This window comes from Caloenas nicobarica, chromosome 7, assembly GCF_036013445.1.
Source record: "Caloenas nicobarica isolate bCalNic1 chromosome 7, bCalNic1.hap1, whole genome shotgun sequence".
Classification (NCBI taxonomy): domain Eukaryota; kingdom Metazoa; phylum Chordata; class Aves; order Columbiformes; family Columbidae; genus Caloenas; species Caloenas nicobarica.
The window spans coordinates 1811788-1826715 of record NC_088251.1 but is presented as its reverse complement, the minus strand read 5'-3'; the positions used below and the strand labels follow the sequence as shown (position 1 = coordinate 1826715).

General features: G+C 40.9%; 1 protein-coding gene across 2 annotated transcripts in view; it reads left to right on the top strand.

Annotated features, from left to right (window-relative positions):
* MGMT (O-6-methylguanine-DNA methyltransferase) overlaps positions 1 to 14928 on the top strand; it is a 282254-nt gene that overhangs the window by 136200 nt on the left and 131126 nt on the right. Inside the window, exons 2-3 of one of the 2 annotated variants that reach the window (XM_065639151.1) lie at positions 766 to 811; positions 12844 to 12983. In XM_065639151.1, the coding sequence (XP_065495223.1) occupies positions 788 to 811; positions 12844 to 12983 (164 nt within the window). In that variant the 5' untranslated portion in view covers positions 766 to 787. The remainder of the gene's footprint in view (positions 1 to 765; positions 812 to 12843; positions 12984 to 14928) is intronic. The other variant, XM_065639152.1, reaches the window with a different exon arrangement.

Sequence of the window (14928 nt, the reverse complement as noted above, 5' to 3'; positions counted from 1 at the left end):
CCCATTGAGGGTGCTGGGAGTCAGGGCCAGAGTCTCCCTGATTTAAAAAAATGTCACGTTTATAGCACGTCTTCACAAAGATACAGTGATCTTGGCTGAATAGCACTCAAGAGAAAATAGGGGGGGGGCGAGGAAACTAAGTAAATATGAAGGAAATAGCAATTGTTGTTTATTTCAAAGGGGAGAGCAAAGAGGAACCTGTTGTATTTTTTGTTAATGATATATAAATAATTATATTGTTTAGAATTATAATCGTTGAAGTTAACATTTCTTAGGTACTTTCTTAGTGTTTTGCAATCTGTACTTTTAAACCCAGAATATGTCACTTGCTTTTATGTCTTAGAGTGCGTTGTTTCCTAAATCACTTAAGGCTATTTAATTTATGAAGTAACTTCGAAGTGCATTACTGCCTGTACAAATATTTCTTAAATTAATACTTTATCTTTTAAGGTTTTTTTACCCAAAAGATCAGAGCTGTGTAGTGCTTGTTATGGAAGAAGTCTTCAATGTACCATCTGTTGATTATTTTTTGTTGTTGTTTGACTCGTAACAAGCAGTAGATGACCTAATGAACATTAAAATTCCTGGTTGTTTGTTTAAAAAAAAAAATCAAACTACCTTTTGAAATTATATACACTGAAATTTAGAGCTCATTTAAAAACTGATACAGAGTTGGTTATAAGATAAATGACACTATTGACATATACTATTCTTCCTGTGGAATTCAAATTAAATCTCAATCTGAGAATCTTTTTTTTTTCTTATAGGTGGACACCTCTTGTGTACCATGGCATCAAGGCTTCTTCCAAAAGTAAGTTATTAGGAAAATACCACTGCATTTAGGTGTGTATTGAAGGTCCAGCTTTGCGAAAGAGTTAATGTCCCATAATTCGTTTTTGCCCTGGTGTCCAGCAGTCGGTGTTAAGGATCCAGTTGCCAAGGCTGGTGCTGCGTTGTAAATCTCTGCGGCTCTGCCGTGGTTGGTAACGGCACCAGTGGAACTTTCCCCATCGCGGATCTGCCGCAGAGCCGGAACGGGACAACACTGCATCTGCAGTTCCTGTTAACAATGAACACCTCATGGCAAAACAAACAGGCTTAATTTTGAGGCTTGATGCTTCAATGAGGTATCCGTAGGTCAGTAACTTTATAGTAAAATGAGAAAATATGGCTGTTTATCAAGCCATTCAGAACAATTTACTGTACTGAAAGGCATCAATCAAAAACCATATTCTTCAAATAATTCCAATGAGCTTTGGAGATATGAAGACTTTTTTTTTTTCCTGTGGACTATCTATTTTTGTAACATTAGTAATGCTTCTCTCGGAAAGTATTTCTAGTACAATCAAACTTGCATTCCTAACTACTCCTGCTGGCATCTTCTACTGCTGTTAAAAATATCTTAATAGTAGCATCTCTTGTGGTTTTAATCTGTTTTTGGTAATGTAATGTGGCTTAGAAAGTAGTATTGCAGCATAGTCTGTCTTCTGCCCCTCTGTAGAATATTTTCTTTCTCTTTTCCACAAAAGAAAATTGTTCTTATTTTTTTTATAGGGAATGGTTGAGGAAGAAATTCATGAAAATAAATTCTCGCTTCACTATTTTCTATTAAACAGTCATCTGCTTAGTCATATTTATGTATCTTCCAGTTGCAAACATCTTTTAGCAGGTACCTGGAGTAATGGCAGAGAAATATTTGATTGTCTTCTGCGCAACCGGGCACGATAGGAAGAATCTCTAGTTCCCTCTCATTCCAATCTGGGTGTGATACAGCTGACAAGCGATGTGTGATGAGTGATTTATTATCTAACCTTTGAGTTTCTCCCACTCACAGCCTTGGTTGTGCGGACACAGCCCAGGTTCCACTGTCTGTGGCAGTTTCTCCCAATTCTGGATGCTTATTAAATATGTATATAACGTAACTCATGTTTCTTTAGTGATATTTATCGTGTGTGATGAGTTCACAGTTTGACTTTGAGCGCAACCACCCGTTGGCGTGACTCCGTATATCTCTGGTATATATGTTTTACAGAAATCAGCTGTTACTGATAGAATGCGCTGAGCAGTTTTTGGGCAGGTTGCTGACAAATGGGTTCTGAAAGCAGCCGGACTTATGGGCATTTTCCACAATCGCTGTGTTTGTCTCCCTCTCCATCCCTGGTTTTTGCAGCTGTCTTGCGGTGACCGAAGGTGTTGGGTTTGTGTGGAAGAGGCTGAAACGCGGGTTTGTGTGTGATCCCACGTCGGGAATGTCTCTGTATTTAGGGGTGGTTGGGGTTTGTGTGCTTATGACAATGTGGCAATTTTTCTGTTTCAGGAGAAATTTAATTCTAAATGTAATTCTGTTGCTCTCCAGGTTTCTTGTAGATATTGGATTTAAACTTAGTAAACAGATTCTTGTACTAACTGTGATGCTTTGTGCTCTGTTAATACAGTGAACTGCTTGGCCACGCTGCCCTGAATAAAACCAAGATTGATAGTGATAGGAAAATTCAGGCTATAATCTTGTATTTTTGTACGAGTCTTTCTGATGCCTGTGTTTTGTGTGTACTTCCCTGTAGATGAGTTTGGATTTTTAGTGGATTCTTAAGATACAGTCTGCTGCCTCATTTGTTTAAATCTGTTCAATTTAAAAATCTCAATGAAATTCTTTTCTTGAAGCCAATTCAGATTCCTGATGCTCCTTCAGCTTAAAAAGTGGCACTATTAATGGTTTTGTTCCTGTTGCTTAGATTTATTTTGTTATTTTTCTCTAGCTCCCACTCTTCAGGTATAGCTATTTTGGTATTATAAAGAATGATGGATTATACAGGAAAGTTTCTTTTGAAGCACTCCTGATATTGTGCAATGCACTTGGGGGTCAGCTACACTCGACTGATGCGTGATTTATCCAATGTCCCTGCCACTTTCTGAGATAAAGCTGCTATTTTATCAAAAATGCCAGCAAGTGTGATTTAGAATTTATACACCTCCTTTTTCAAATAATTGCTCTGATTACTTTCTGGCATGGCAATAAAATGATAAAGGTAATTGCACACAAATGCGAGATAGCACCAAAATACAATAAAATTAACCTGAATTAGCTTGACTTGTCGATGAGAAGTATTTATGAAATGTATTTTTGCAATAAGGGAGACTGATATTATAGCTGGAAGGTGAGTTATTGCCTTAATGTAATACTGTTTGAAATTTAAAAAAGAGACTGTTACAGTTGAGGGTGATTGTGCCTTTGAAATTAAGTTGAAGTGATTCTTATAATTGGCAGCAATAATGCATTGTGAAGGTAATATCTTTTATTGTGTTATGCCTAGTTGCATTGTCTTCTATTTAGCTGGTCCTGACTTCAGCTCTGCAGAGAACGCGAGAAGGAGCAGATCAAGAGTTTTGTGGGTTTAGGTGATAAAAATTTGAAATGTTACCCAATATTAAAGTAATTCTTCTGCTAGATTTTTTTTTCATTTTTAGTCTGTTTTCAGTTCCCCTGAACCCGAGTCTCATTTGGTTGAACTCTCGTCTTGTATCAGAGTAATTGCTGTATATTTACATACACAGCTGAACCCTGTAACGGTAATGTACTGCAGTCTTGCTGTACATGTATATATGCGTACATCTACATCGTGGTCATTTGGGCAGTTAAATTTGTATTTTTCAGTGCTTCAAAGTGTACCTTCCGCTTATTAGAAATTATATACACACTTTTACAGCAAGCATTTCAATGGTAATTAAGGGGTGTTGACTAATATCTTGAGTTTATTCTTTGAAGCAATGAATGCATCTGGAAAATCCAGACAACTGCATTATGACTCTTCCTTTGCATGAGACTTGTTAAAACTCAAACCAGTAACAAGCAGATATTAATTCTGGGGATCCCCTAGCTCTTAGACAACACATTCTTCATCCGTGATTATTTAATATGGTATTTTTTCTTGGTTGGCAACAAGCTCCTTAATTATGAATTAGAGTTTTATTCCATGTTAAATTGTGACTTCTGTCTTTGCTGTTGATGGTATAGCTAGATTATACAGAAATATGTAGCCCAGTCTTGTCTGTTTTTTCCTCTTCTTGGCACTCCATTTGTTGTCCAGTTCTGCTCAAATTTGCTAAGGAGTTATAATTCATTATATTATCTCAACCAGCCCACTGTTTTACATAAAATATCCTGAAGTAACTGGGTGTCTAAGCTTGTAGGGCTGTTCCTTTTCCATTTTCTCCTGGGCACCAAGGTGCATCCCAGGGACGGTGTGACACTGTCTTGCGACCTTGCTGCCACCCCATCACGATCACTAATTCGTACAGCTTATTAACAACTGCTTTCTAATGGCATTTTATTTGTATGCCACATGTAGATGTTTGACTTTTTTTTACCAAAACGTTTATCTTCCATGTTAATGATGCGTAAATATTCTGCAGTATACATGGTTTAAATGCTGCATGGCCACAGCGGTGGCTGCTGCACTTTTATAGCATTTAAGTTTCCTATATAAGTAAAAGCTGGAGGAAGATACAAAATGTGTGTTTACTCAGTTTGGGAGGGGTATTGGAGGAAATGGTGTATTTGGATTCCTGTTGGAACAGTCCACTGAGGTCTTGTGTTTAAATACCTGCTGCTGATGTCCCAAATCAAAGCTTGGTGTGCGAGCAGTAGCTGAAGTGGGAAAATGCACTTTTGGAATGCGGTAATGATAACCTACCTGCCTCTTCTGAAGTAGGAAACATTGTTTTACTTAAAGGATGATAATTTAATTGTAATAAAACAAAGCAGTCTAGTAAGCGCGCTGGGAATTTGCCATTTGACAGGCCGGGTTACTCCTGTCTGCCAAAGCCGAAGATGCAGCCAAAGAGCCAGAGGCTCCCTCTGCTTGGAAATACTTTTACAGCTTGGCATTTTGGGGTCTTTTGATTGCCATTCTAAGAGGATTAGTAGTATAATACGATGGGACAACAGAAACTTGCTTTTGTTGTCTTTGATTGTTTAATAAAGAATTATGGTTGCTCTTGCTGAATACTTTAAAAATGCCGTAGAAAGCAAACGTTGCTCTCCGTACGTGAACGTGTATCCCTCTGCTTTGTCAGGGGCTTCTGGGAAATGGACCTTTCGATATGTGAAGATGGGGACTGACTTTTAGTCCAGTGTATATTTGTATGTGTTCAATATATGCAGTTTAATTCTGTGCCTTCGCATTTTTTATGGGATTAGTCCTTTGGAAGGTAAAAATTGTTGTATCACCCCAAGCTAACCCCGGATTTGCTTTATAGTCTGGCATTTCCTTTCCAACCCTCCTCTAGCCAGGAAATGAGAGCAGGTTTTGTTTTCACACCCTCTGAAGTTACAGGTTTGGCTTAACCAGGGTTAGATTTACTTATAGAGCCACTGGAGATATTGGAGCACTGGAGATGATCCAGGCTGTTGTATTTCATAATGAGAACTGAATGTTTGAATTCTCGTTTAAAATAAGAAATTGCATGCTGCTCTGCCTTGGTGAGGCCGCATCTGTGGTACCGAGTCCAGTTCTGGGCTCCCTAGTTTGAGAAGGACAAGGAATTACTGGAGGGAGTCCAGTGAGGGCTACAAAGATGCTGAGGGGTCTGGAGCATCTTTGTGATGAGGAGAGACTGAGAGAGCTGGGGCTGTTCAGCTGGAGAAGAGAAGCTGAGAGGGATCTGATCAATGGGATCAATATCTCAGGGTGGGTGTCAGAGGACGGACCAGACTCTGTTCAGTGGTGCCCAGCGCCAGGGTGAGGGGCAACGGGCACAGACTGGAACACAGGAGGCTCCATGTGAACATGAGAAGAAACTTCTTTCCTTTGAGGTGCCAGAGCCTGGACCAGGCTGCCCGGAGAAGTTGTGGAGTCTCCTTCTCTGAGACATTCCAACCCACCTGGACCGACCTGTGTGATCTGCTCTGTGACCCTGCGCGAGCAGGTGGGTTGGACGGGGTGATCTGCAGAGGTCCCTTCAGCCCCAGCCAGGCTGTGATTCTGAGGGCTTAGAAAGACATTTCTTCCTGAGCTGTGAGGACACTGGTCTGGCCAGACCACCTTGGGAAGGCATTGGTAGGGCTGAGGTTGGCAGATTTGTGTTCTGGGGAGTATGTTCATGAGTTCTCCTGGATTCTGTGGTAGCAGCAACAAGGCTGTTGGTCTCCAGGCCCTGGCAGGGGTGGTTTGCAGCGAGGCACGGAACGGGTTTCCAGCAAAAAGCTACTGGGAGGTTGGGATCAGCTTTACCCCAGAAAACGGCCAGGTTGGCAGCACTTCGCATGGCACGAGAGCATATGCGCACATTTAATGCAGGTTATTTCCATGCAGCTTTCGTTTAAAAGCCTGACCTGGGTTACAGGCCTGTTCTTCAGCTGCGAAGTGTTTACTATGGCTGCAGCGTGGGCAAAAATACATGGACCTGATATACGGTGCCTTATTCTGGCAAGCTGAAAGCTTCCTTTGGATGCTGTAGGAAGAAGAAATACACACAGTATCTGCAGTTATTGTGGGATGTGTAGGGGAAGAAGTGACTCTGATGTCCAGGTGGGTGGTGATGAACACTAGTTCACAAGAACCTGCTGCAGTACATAAAGGTCTTGTATTTAAAAGCATCAGAGGTCATCTTAAATGTTACTTTGCTTGTTAGATTATATTGACAGAAATAAATCTGATTAGCTACTGTGATGGTGATTTTGTTTCAAGACTTTATTCTTGAATTTAAGCAACGAATGCAACGTTTTTCTTCCTCAAAATTTAACATTTGCCTTAATTTAAAAACTGGAGAGCACTCAGCTTTCCTTGGACTAGCAGGCTTCGATGTGTTTGAAGGATGCTATGAGTGATGTTCAAGTGCAATGATATGGGAAATGCGTGTTATGTTGTTCAGAAATCAAACATTGTTCAGAAATCAAACATCTCATAATAAGCAAAATTACTAAGAATTACATGTTTCTCATTCTGCATAATTTTTACTCCAGTATATTAAACTACTTCTAGGTATGAAACTTCTGTCCACCAGTATGAAACTTCGGTCTACTTCTTCCTTCCTTTCCTCCGGACACCCAAATGATGTGTAGTACATAAATTATTTTTTCTCTTGGAATTGTAGCAGCCACTGTTCGTTTGGAAGGTGAAAGATTAGATGTTTAATTAAGATATTAGCAGGAATAGGCTGTTAGACTCGTTTTGATCACATGTTGAGCACATGGATCCTGTGTCTTTTCCCAGTCCTTACATTTTTCTCTGCTTTCAAACACAAACTGTAAGAAATGACTCTCACCTAGACCAGCTGCATAAGGTTGGAAAATTACCCTCTGCACTGAAGTATATGTGCACAAATGCATTACCTTTACTATGAATATCTTTTCCCATATTCTTAATGTACAATGGATTGTTTCCTTTTAAATAAACATGCAGAAACCAGTAAAACAAATACAGGAAGTTTTAAACTATTAAGGAGATGTTGAGAGAACTGTAACTCAATGGAGAGCGGAGCACTGGCATGGGGGGGCTCCCCAGTAGCCGTGCCAAACTGGGGGCCATGGGCAGCCTCCTTAGTCATCTCTGCAGCTTTCTGCAATGAAAACAGTTTTGTAAATGATGTTAGAGGTTGTGTTTTGAAATTAAAATTTCACGTGGTTGTCTTTATGATGGTGACAGGAGGTGTTAATGACTGGATTTATTTTTCATTCAGCTGTCTCGGTGTGGAACAGCAATAGTGCTGTTTCCAGAACCCCAGGTAGGGGCACGACTGCGGTGGCAATCGTTAATTGCCCTAATTGCAGTGCTTGCTGGTGCTGATGCTGTATCACACAAGTGATATGTGCAGCTTTACACCTCCGAGTAGAGGAGGTGTTTGTAAACAGCCAACTCTCGTTTATTCCGTCGACCTCGCTTCCGTGGGGCTGATAACGATGGTGACGGACGCGTCGAACTTCTCATTTCTGACGGTGGCCCCTTCTTGGTTTTGCCTTGACAAATACCGCTGATGTGATTTGATAAGGATTTCGTTATAAGAAGGATATAAACTTACTGGACCGGGAAGAGCGACTGTAGCAAGATGACTGAAATGAAGCAGCAAATTGCCAAACCGGTCCAGGTACCTGTGAAGTATTCCACCTAAATTTAAATCCAATATTTCAAGCTTTCGTTGGATTTTAATTCGAAACTTGAATCAATAAAAAGTAGGTTTGAGAACACTCTGATACTCAAAAGGAGGGTGCTCAAAAGTTCAGGACTGGTATTTCTTTTCTGTAATAGGGATGAAGAAGCAACTTCCCTGGCATTTATTGATCATCTTCTCAAACTCAACAAATTCCTGGCGTTGCTTTTTGGCAAGTTTCTGATATTTTGGCATCATAGAAACAGGGCAGGTTCTTGAGAATTAATAGCTCGTACGCTTGCTTCCTGATGCAAATGGGTCAGAACACTGAATAATTGAGTCTTTGGGTATGTTTATCACTCTCCAAGTGAAACTGCCCTCAAACAGTGTCAGTCTTTTTGGATAAATGCATCCAGAAATTCAGCTTTTACGGCTGGGAATCCCTATGATTGGTGCTGCTGGCAGGTGTAGCGCTATTCGGGATTCTCTCGGACAATAGGTGCTGACAATATTTTCGGTTTTTGACGGCAGCATGTAGCCATGGGCATGCTGGCCCAACATGGGAAACCTAGTGTTGTGGCATCAGGGTGGGTTATCTTTAACAGTAACTTTCATGGTGTGGAGGAATTAAGTAGAGAATTTTCAAATGTGCAGTGGTAGCTAGTCCAGAAATGGTAGAAATGCGACCGTTTCTGAATTTGAGAAATGGCAAGTGAACTGGGGGAAAGAACTGTGATGCAGTTACACCCTGTTGGTTATTCACATATCAGGTAGCTCAGCAATTAACACTTTCTGTTAATTTGAAAGGATCGAGAGACCCATTTTGTGGAGGCAACTGTGACATCTTGCTGACTAATGCACTTGGACTCTCTGGGTTTAAAATAATAAAACTGCAATATGGGTGAGGACACATTAGGTTTAGCAGTTCCATCTGTGGGGATTTTTGCCTTGATTCTCAGAAATATTCAAATTAAAAAAATCATGAGGACTTCCATTTGAAGTTCAGCCACATGTGATAGCCTAATGGAAATACTCTGTTAGATGCAGGTGGTGGTAGAGGGGATTCTAATTAATATTTTGACGTGGTTTATATATAAGTTTATATCGTTTCTAAGGCAGAGTGAAGGAAATAAAAGCCTGCAGAGGGAGATCCGTCAGAGATAAGGCTCTGGCTCCTTCCCGATTGGAAAAATTCATATGCCAAATACTACTGAAGGGGAAAGGTGTGATGTCTTTGGCCTCTGATGCCTTTGGACGGAAATTAAGAGAAGTTTTGGTGTCCCGGGGGCTGAACGCTTGTGTGTGCAAAGAGCCCTGGGCAGAGCGGCTGCCTCCTGCCGCGTTTTTCCAGTGGAAATCCACGGTCTCCGGGGTTGTAACCCTGAGATCTTTAAAAGGGAGAACACCGGACAGGTTGGAAGGTGATGTTCATGAAGATGGTTCGCATTCTTTCTCCCAATTCAGTAGCGCTGATTTGGGGGGTGGTGCTGGAGCACAGACGATGCCATGAGGCTTGCGCTCCTGGCTTGTCTTTGGGAGAAGAAATACATACAAACCTCTTGGCTGGAAATAAAAACCTCTTGGGAGAACACAAAGCATGGAAACACTTTGCTATGGATTTTTTGAACGTTGCCAGTCCTTGGGATTTCTCTATTTTTTTAGTTTATCCATTCCAAATTATGGATACGAGTTGGATTCTGTGATCTTGGAGTAAACTACAATGGGATTTTGGGGGACAGTAGAACATAGAAAATGATTCTGAATTATTTACTGTAATGCGGAAGACCATTAATGCAAATTTAAGTAAAATCTGTATTTAATCAAATGGGAGGCATGTGCTAGTACTGCAAACCGTGGCTGCAGCGAGGCTGGTAAACTGAATTACAGCAGAAAGCGCTGAGGTTGAGATCCGCACGTGCGGGTCATCGCGCTAATGCCGGCGCTTGGGTTCACGGCGCCTCGTTTAGGAGATTAAACTCGCTGCCGTTTTGCATCTGAACCCTCAGAAAGCAATTTGAGCGGCACATCTGTGTGTCCTGGTGGTGTTCGGTGGAGTCGATGTGTCATTTAGGGGCCCGTGGCCCTTTGGGGGAGCCGGTGCCACCGAGACAAAGTCAGAGCATCGCGCCTGGGAAATGAGGCTCCTCTGTATGGGACGTTAACTCATAAATCATGCTAATGTTCACACTGATAAATCTTCTGCTGTGAAAACCTTTTGATGCTCCTCTGTTATTAATGACAAAAATGACTTAAATGTGTTGGCTAACAACAGTCTTCCCATTTTCCGTAGTGTTCAGCAGTCTGGTGAGATACAGACTCACCTACACTTCTGTACCAAGACTCCAAAGGATGGTGGGGGAAGTTTCTTCTCTAAAAGTCCTATTTTTTTTTTTTTTTCCACCTAATGAACTTTGAAATTAAGAGAGATTTTGACACAGCTTTGTAGGTGTTCCAGTGGAAAGGGAGAGTGAAAGTGGAGTTCATGGAGCGCCGGATCAAAATTCCTCAAATGGTTCATTTACGTGAGCTGGGAATAAAGGCAGAAAGCAGTTTATTTGGGTTTATTAGATTTTTTTTTTTTTTTTGTTCGATGCTGCCGTTCATTTCTGGTTCTCACAGCTTCACCAAGGGAAGGTTGTGGCAGGAACAGGTTTCCAGTGTCCACGGTCTGCAGTAAATGATGTCTAAGCATTTGGTGATTTCAGCTGGCCAAGTTTAAAGCCTTTTTATTTGCATCTGAAAACCATTGCAATTAATTTAAATATTGAGTAATATCTGGACAGAGGATGGTGTGTCTTGCACACCTATATAGTGACCTTCATCCCAACCCAGTCGCGTATGTATGTGCATATATGTCACGCAGCCTCATTCTTTTATAAGAATAAACCTTCTAAATATTACTGCCCAGTGCGTTCGATAAACAAGACTGAAAATACTACAGTTGTACTCACTCAAGGTTTTCATCTATAAGGCTTAGTTTGACTTGGTGTGAGCTCCTAAGGTTATTTATAGTTTTCTGTTACATGCTGCATCCTGTGTTTTGTTCTAATGAAAAAGCTGTCCTCTCATCACTAGGTTGTTATATTCATGGAGTACATGGTACGAGGTTCAGTGCATCTAGTTTAGGGCTGTCACACGGATAAAAATGAAGAATGTATACTGGTTTTCCACATGTGTAAACCTTTATGTTGCTTTTCTGCTAAGACTCCTGCTGTGAGGTGCCTCCACGAAGAAGAAGTTCACCCATGTCTTCTCCTTGAAAAAGTTAATTGAAAAGGAGAGTTTCTTTGTAACACCAGCAAATATTTGATTATTTACCAAAAAGCTGATTTGGATTAGAGTCAAATTAAATAAACTTGCGGGTTTCCAAGCCTGGCACACTGTGCTGAGCTCCTCAGGCTGAGAAGCTGTGCTGGGCACTGCGTGTCCGTAACCCAGGAATTGTGTAAACGCTTCCCAGAATTCTGTCTACTTGATCTTGATTTTATTTTTTTTTCCTCTTCTCTTCATACTGATTGTTGCTTATGGTGTACGCAGCACTTTAATAATGGGGTTTAAAATAATTCTTATTTCAGAAAAATGATTATTGTACAGCTGGAAGCAGTGGCCAGATGTGAGGTGTCATGTGTAGGTTTTCCTGCCTCCCAATGCCTCCCTGGTCTGTTCTCTTGCTCTTCAACCACGTCTGCAGCTGCTTAATCACTTTGCATTTCATCCGATGCTCCATCGGGTGTTCAGCATCGTCCCCTTTGCTGTAGGTGACGTGGTGGTGTAGGTGGGGTGGACTTCAGAGTGCTTTGGGGTATAAACGTGGGGAAATACTGGGAAAATAAGTTTGTGCAGTTGTCTGTGGGGCCTGTCAGCTCTGAATATCGCATTAAAAAGTTAATTTTTCAGGTGTAAGGCCACCTGCTCTTGGCTGTACATCCGAGCGACTTAACACCAAGAAACCTTGTTGGTCTCCCAACGTGACCGGGTTGTTTGATCGAGTCAGCTTGTGCCACCTGACAGTTTCTTGGGTTTCTTTATTCTGTGCACTTTTTTGTCCAGTTTCACTTGAATTTAGCTCTTCGGAGCCTCGGCTTTGTTGTCCTGGTTGTGCAGCACCGTCCTCTATTTCCTAACATTGTACAAACCAAACTGGAAATACAACCCAAACATCTACTGAGTCAGACTTTTTAGCCAAGATGAATTTGACAAGTATGTTATTGTTGGGCTTGTACAATATTGAGAAATGCTCGGCATCTGTTTCCAACTACATCCTATCAGTAGTCGTAAAACCAGACCAGTAACAATGGGAATAAAAAAATGTTTCTTTTACTAAGGAATGATGGATTTTTTTAATATATTTTTCCAGCAGACACATTCTATTTATGTTCCAGCAGTTATTTGCATAACGCTGCTGCTGTAAACCGGTGAATGTGCTTTGTCACAAGAATCCTTTGAAAATCAGTGTCAAAAGACATCAGATGTTCTCTGATAAACCAGCCATGAAGCTGCTATTACTTGCTGTTTTTACAAAGGTCACTATTTTGCTAGTTAACATGTTTTTTAAGACTGACTTAGATGCTGATTTTTTTAGAATGGATCATTTTAAGTTGGAGTGTTGAAAGTAAGAGCCATAGTTGAGGAAACTCAAATTACGCTGGGTTTTGCCTTTTTGAAAAATTACTTTCGAAAACCACTCAAAATATCTCTAGATGAATATTCCTTGACAAAAACGCGTGCGATTAAAGAGCGTTTTGTTTTTCTCAACAGGTGGCTTCCGAAGAGGGGGGATCTCGGTGCAAGGAGAGCCGTGCGGTTCTGCTCAGTCCGGTGGGAAGACTCGAGATATCAGGGTGTGAAACGGGTTTACATGAAATCAAACTGCCCCGAACCAGCGTGCTGCCCAGCGGGTGAGTTCATGTCCTATCAATCCCACGTTTATGGATGTGGTAGAGGAAAGAGATTGCCCGGAGGGTCCAAGACATGGCTACATGTACTCGTTTTTACTCCAAAATGCATTTGTTTTTTTCTTTCTTTGCTGCACCATCAATTGCTTTAAAGCATTTCTTTGTTAATATTAAATTATTTTTAATGTAAGTTTTGAAAGTACATCCTGCCCCTAATTTCGGACACGTATAGATGTCACTGAGGAGTAAGAGCTCCTTGTGTACTGTGCAGATTTTGCAGACCTCTATCTAGATATGTATGTTCCAACAGGCAAAGCTAGGATTAAATAATTGTTTTAATTGCTGCGTACTACCTGTGAGAGCCTCAGTTCATTCTGCACATCTGTAATGTCTTCTGGAGTTCAGAACAGATGGTGTATGTGGCAGCGGAGGTGATGTCTCAGATATAGGGCTGATGGAGGAGATGTTGGTACATTTTACTGTTGAACAGAAGTGCCGTCCAGCCTGCTAACGTCCGTCTGTCCCGTTCACATCTTTGCTCTGTGCTTGCCCTTATTTGTGAGGAAATGCTCAGTGACATTTTTTAGATGGAACACCGAATTAATTCAAAATTACTAGGTGCCAAATTCCCCTGCCAGAATGGAGGTTACTAATACTACTAATTTAAGGCGAGATTCTTGAACTGGTTTTGGTAAAAACGTTGGCAGCCGTTGGCACAATCCGTTACAGCAAAGCTTCTTCTGACAAGACTCCAACAGGTTTGGCTTCCTTCTCTCCACATTGTCCTTTTCTCCCTTGCTTCTTGCTTCCGAAATTCTCCAGTGATTTGTGGTGTTTCTCCTTTCCCATCTTCCTGTTTTATTATCCACTTAAGTGTGTGTAAAATTAATCAGGAATATGAAGCATAATGTGCATTCTGGTTGAAATGTGTTTGCCTCCAACACAAAACCCCTCAAGCCTCTGGATTTGACAGTTTTGCCAACTCTGGTGATATGGAAGTAAGCACTTCGGTTTCTTTATATTTTGGTATTGGATTTCTGCTGGTGAGGAATGGAAATAAAGCAGCATTGAGGATAAGCCTTTGCTGTAGAGCTGCATCTTCATGAAGAACAACTGAGCAGACGAGGACTCTTCACCCTTGAGCAGAGGAAAAGTCAATGAGTGGGTGGAAGAACAGTAGGAAAATAGTAGGAAAAAGGTCTGTGCTTATCAAAGGTGACAAATACAAGAAATTGTGTGGTGTTCTTTATATTGTTAGATGTAAATGGAATTGCGTGAAAATAAAGCTAAAGGTTAAACCATTGTGAAGTTGTGGATACTAAAAAATACAAGCTCAAAGTGAAATGGCAGATCATTGGAAGAAAACAATTACAGGCTCTTAATTAGTAGAAGCCAAGAAGGTGGATGGGGAGGTATGATTATATTGGGTGTGTTTGTGTAGCTGTCCTGGAAAAAGAAGAGTGAAGATTTGTGACTTCTCTCTGTAGCGTTGGGCTTTGACATGTTTCCCTGGGTGGTTCGCCTCCTTTTTGAACTAAACTTGCATGGACAGTGAATAACTTCAGAGCAAGTGGTGCTGGGGAGGGAGGGGAGGGAAGTGGATCTTTCAGGCACACAGACCTTTTTGCAGGAAATATTTCAGTTTTCTCAGCGGTGAGGTAATTTCCTGGCCTCCCAGAAGTGTTGAGGCTTTAGTGGCATCTTGGTAACACTTAAATAATGCGATCTGATAAGTTATGTGCAAAAATTGTTCTTTTATAGATGGAATATTGCTCAAGAGCAGTTCAAAAGTTAATGATAAGCAGAATATTCTTGCAATTATTTTAAGAATTTACATCTGAAAAAGAAGTGGAAGGTGGGACTTGCTTTTGTCTTTACTGATGATAAAGTTCTAAAAATTTTAAAGCCATCTGTAAATATTTGTACTGAAGTATAACATTTAATCTCT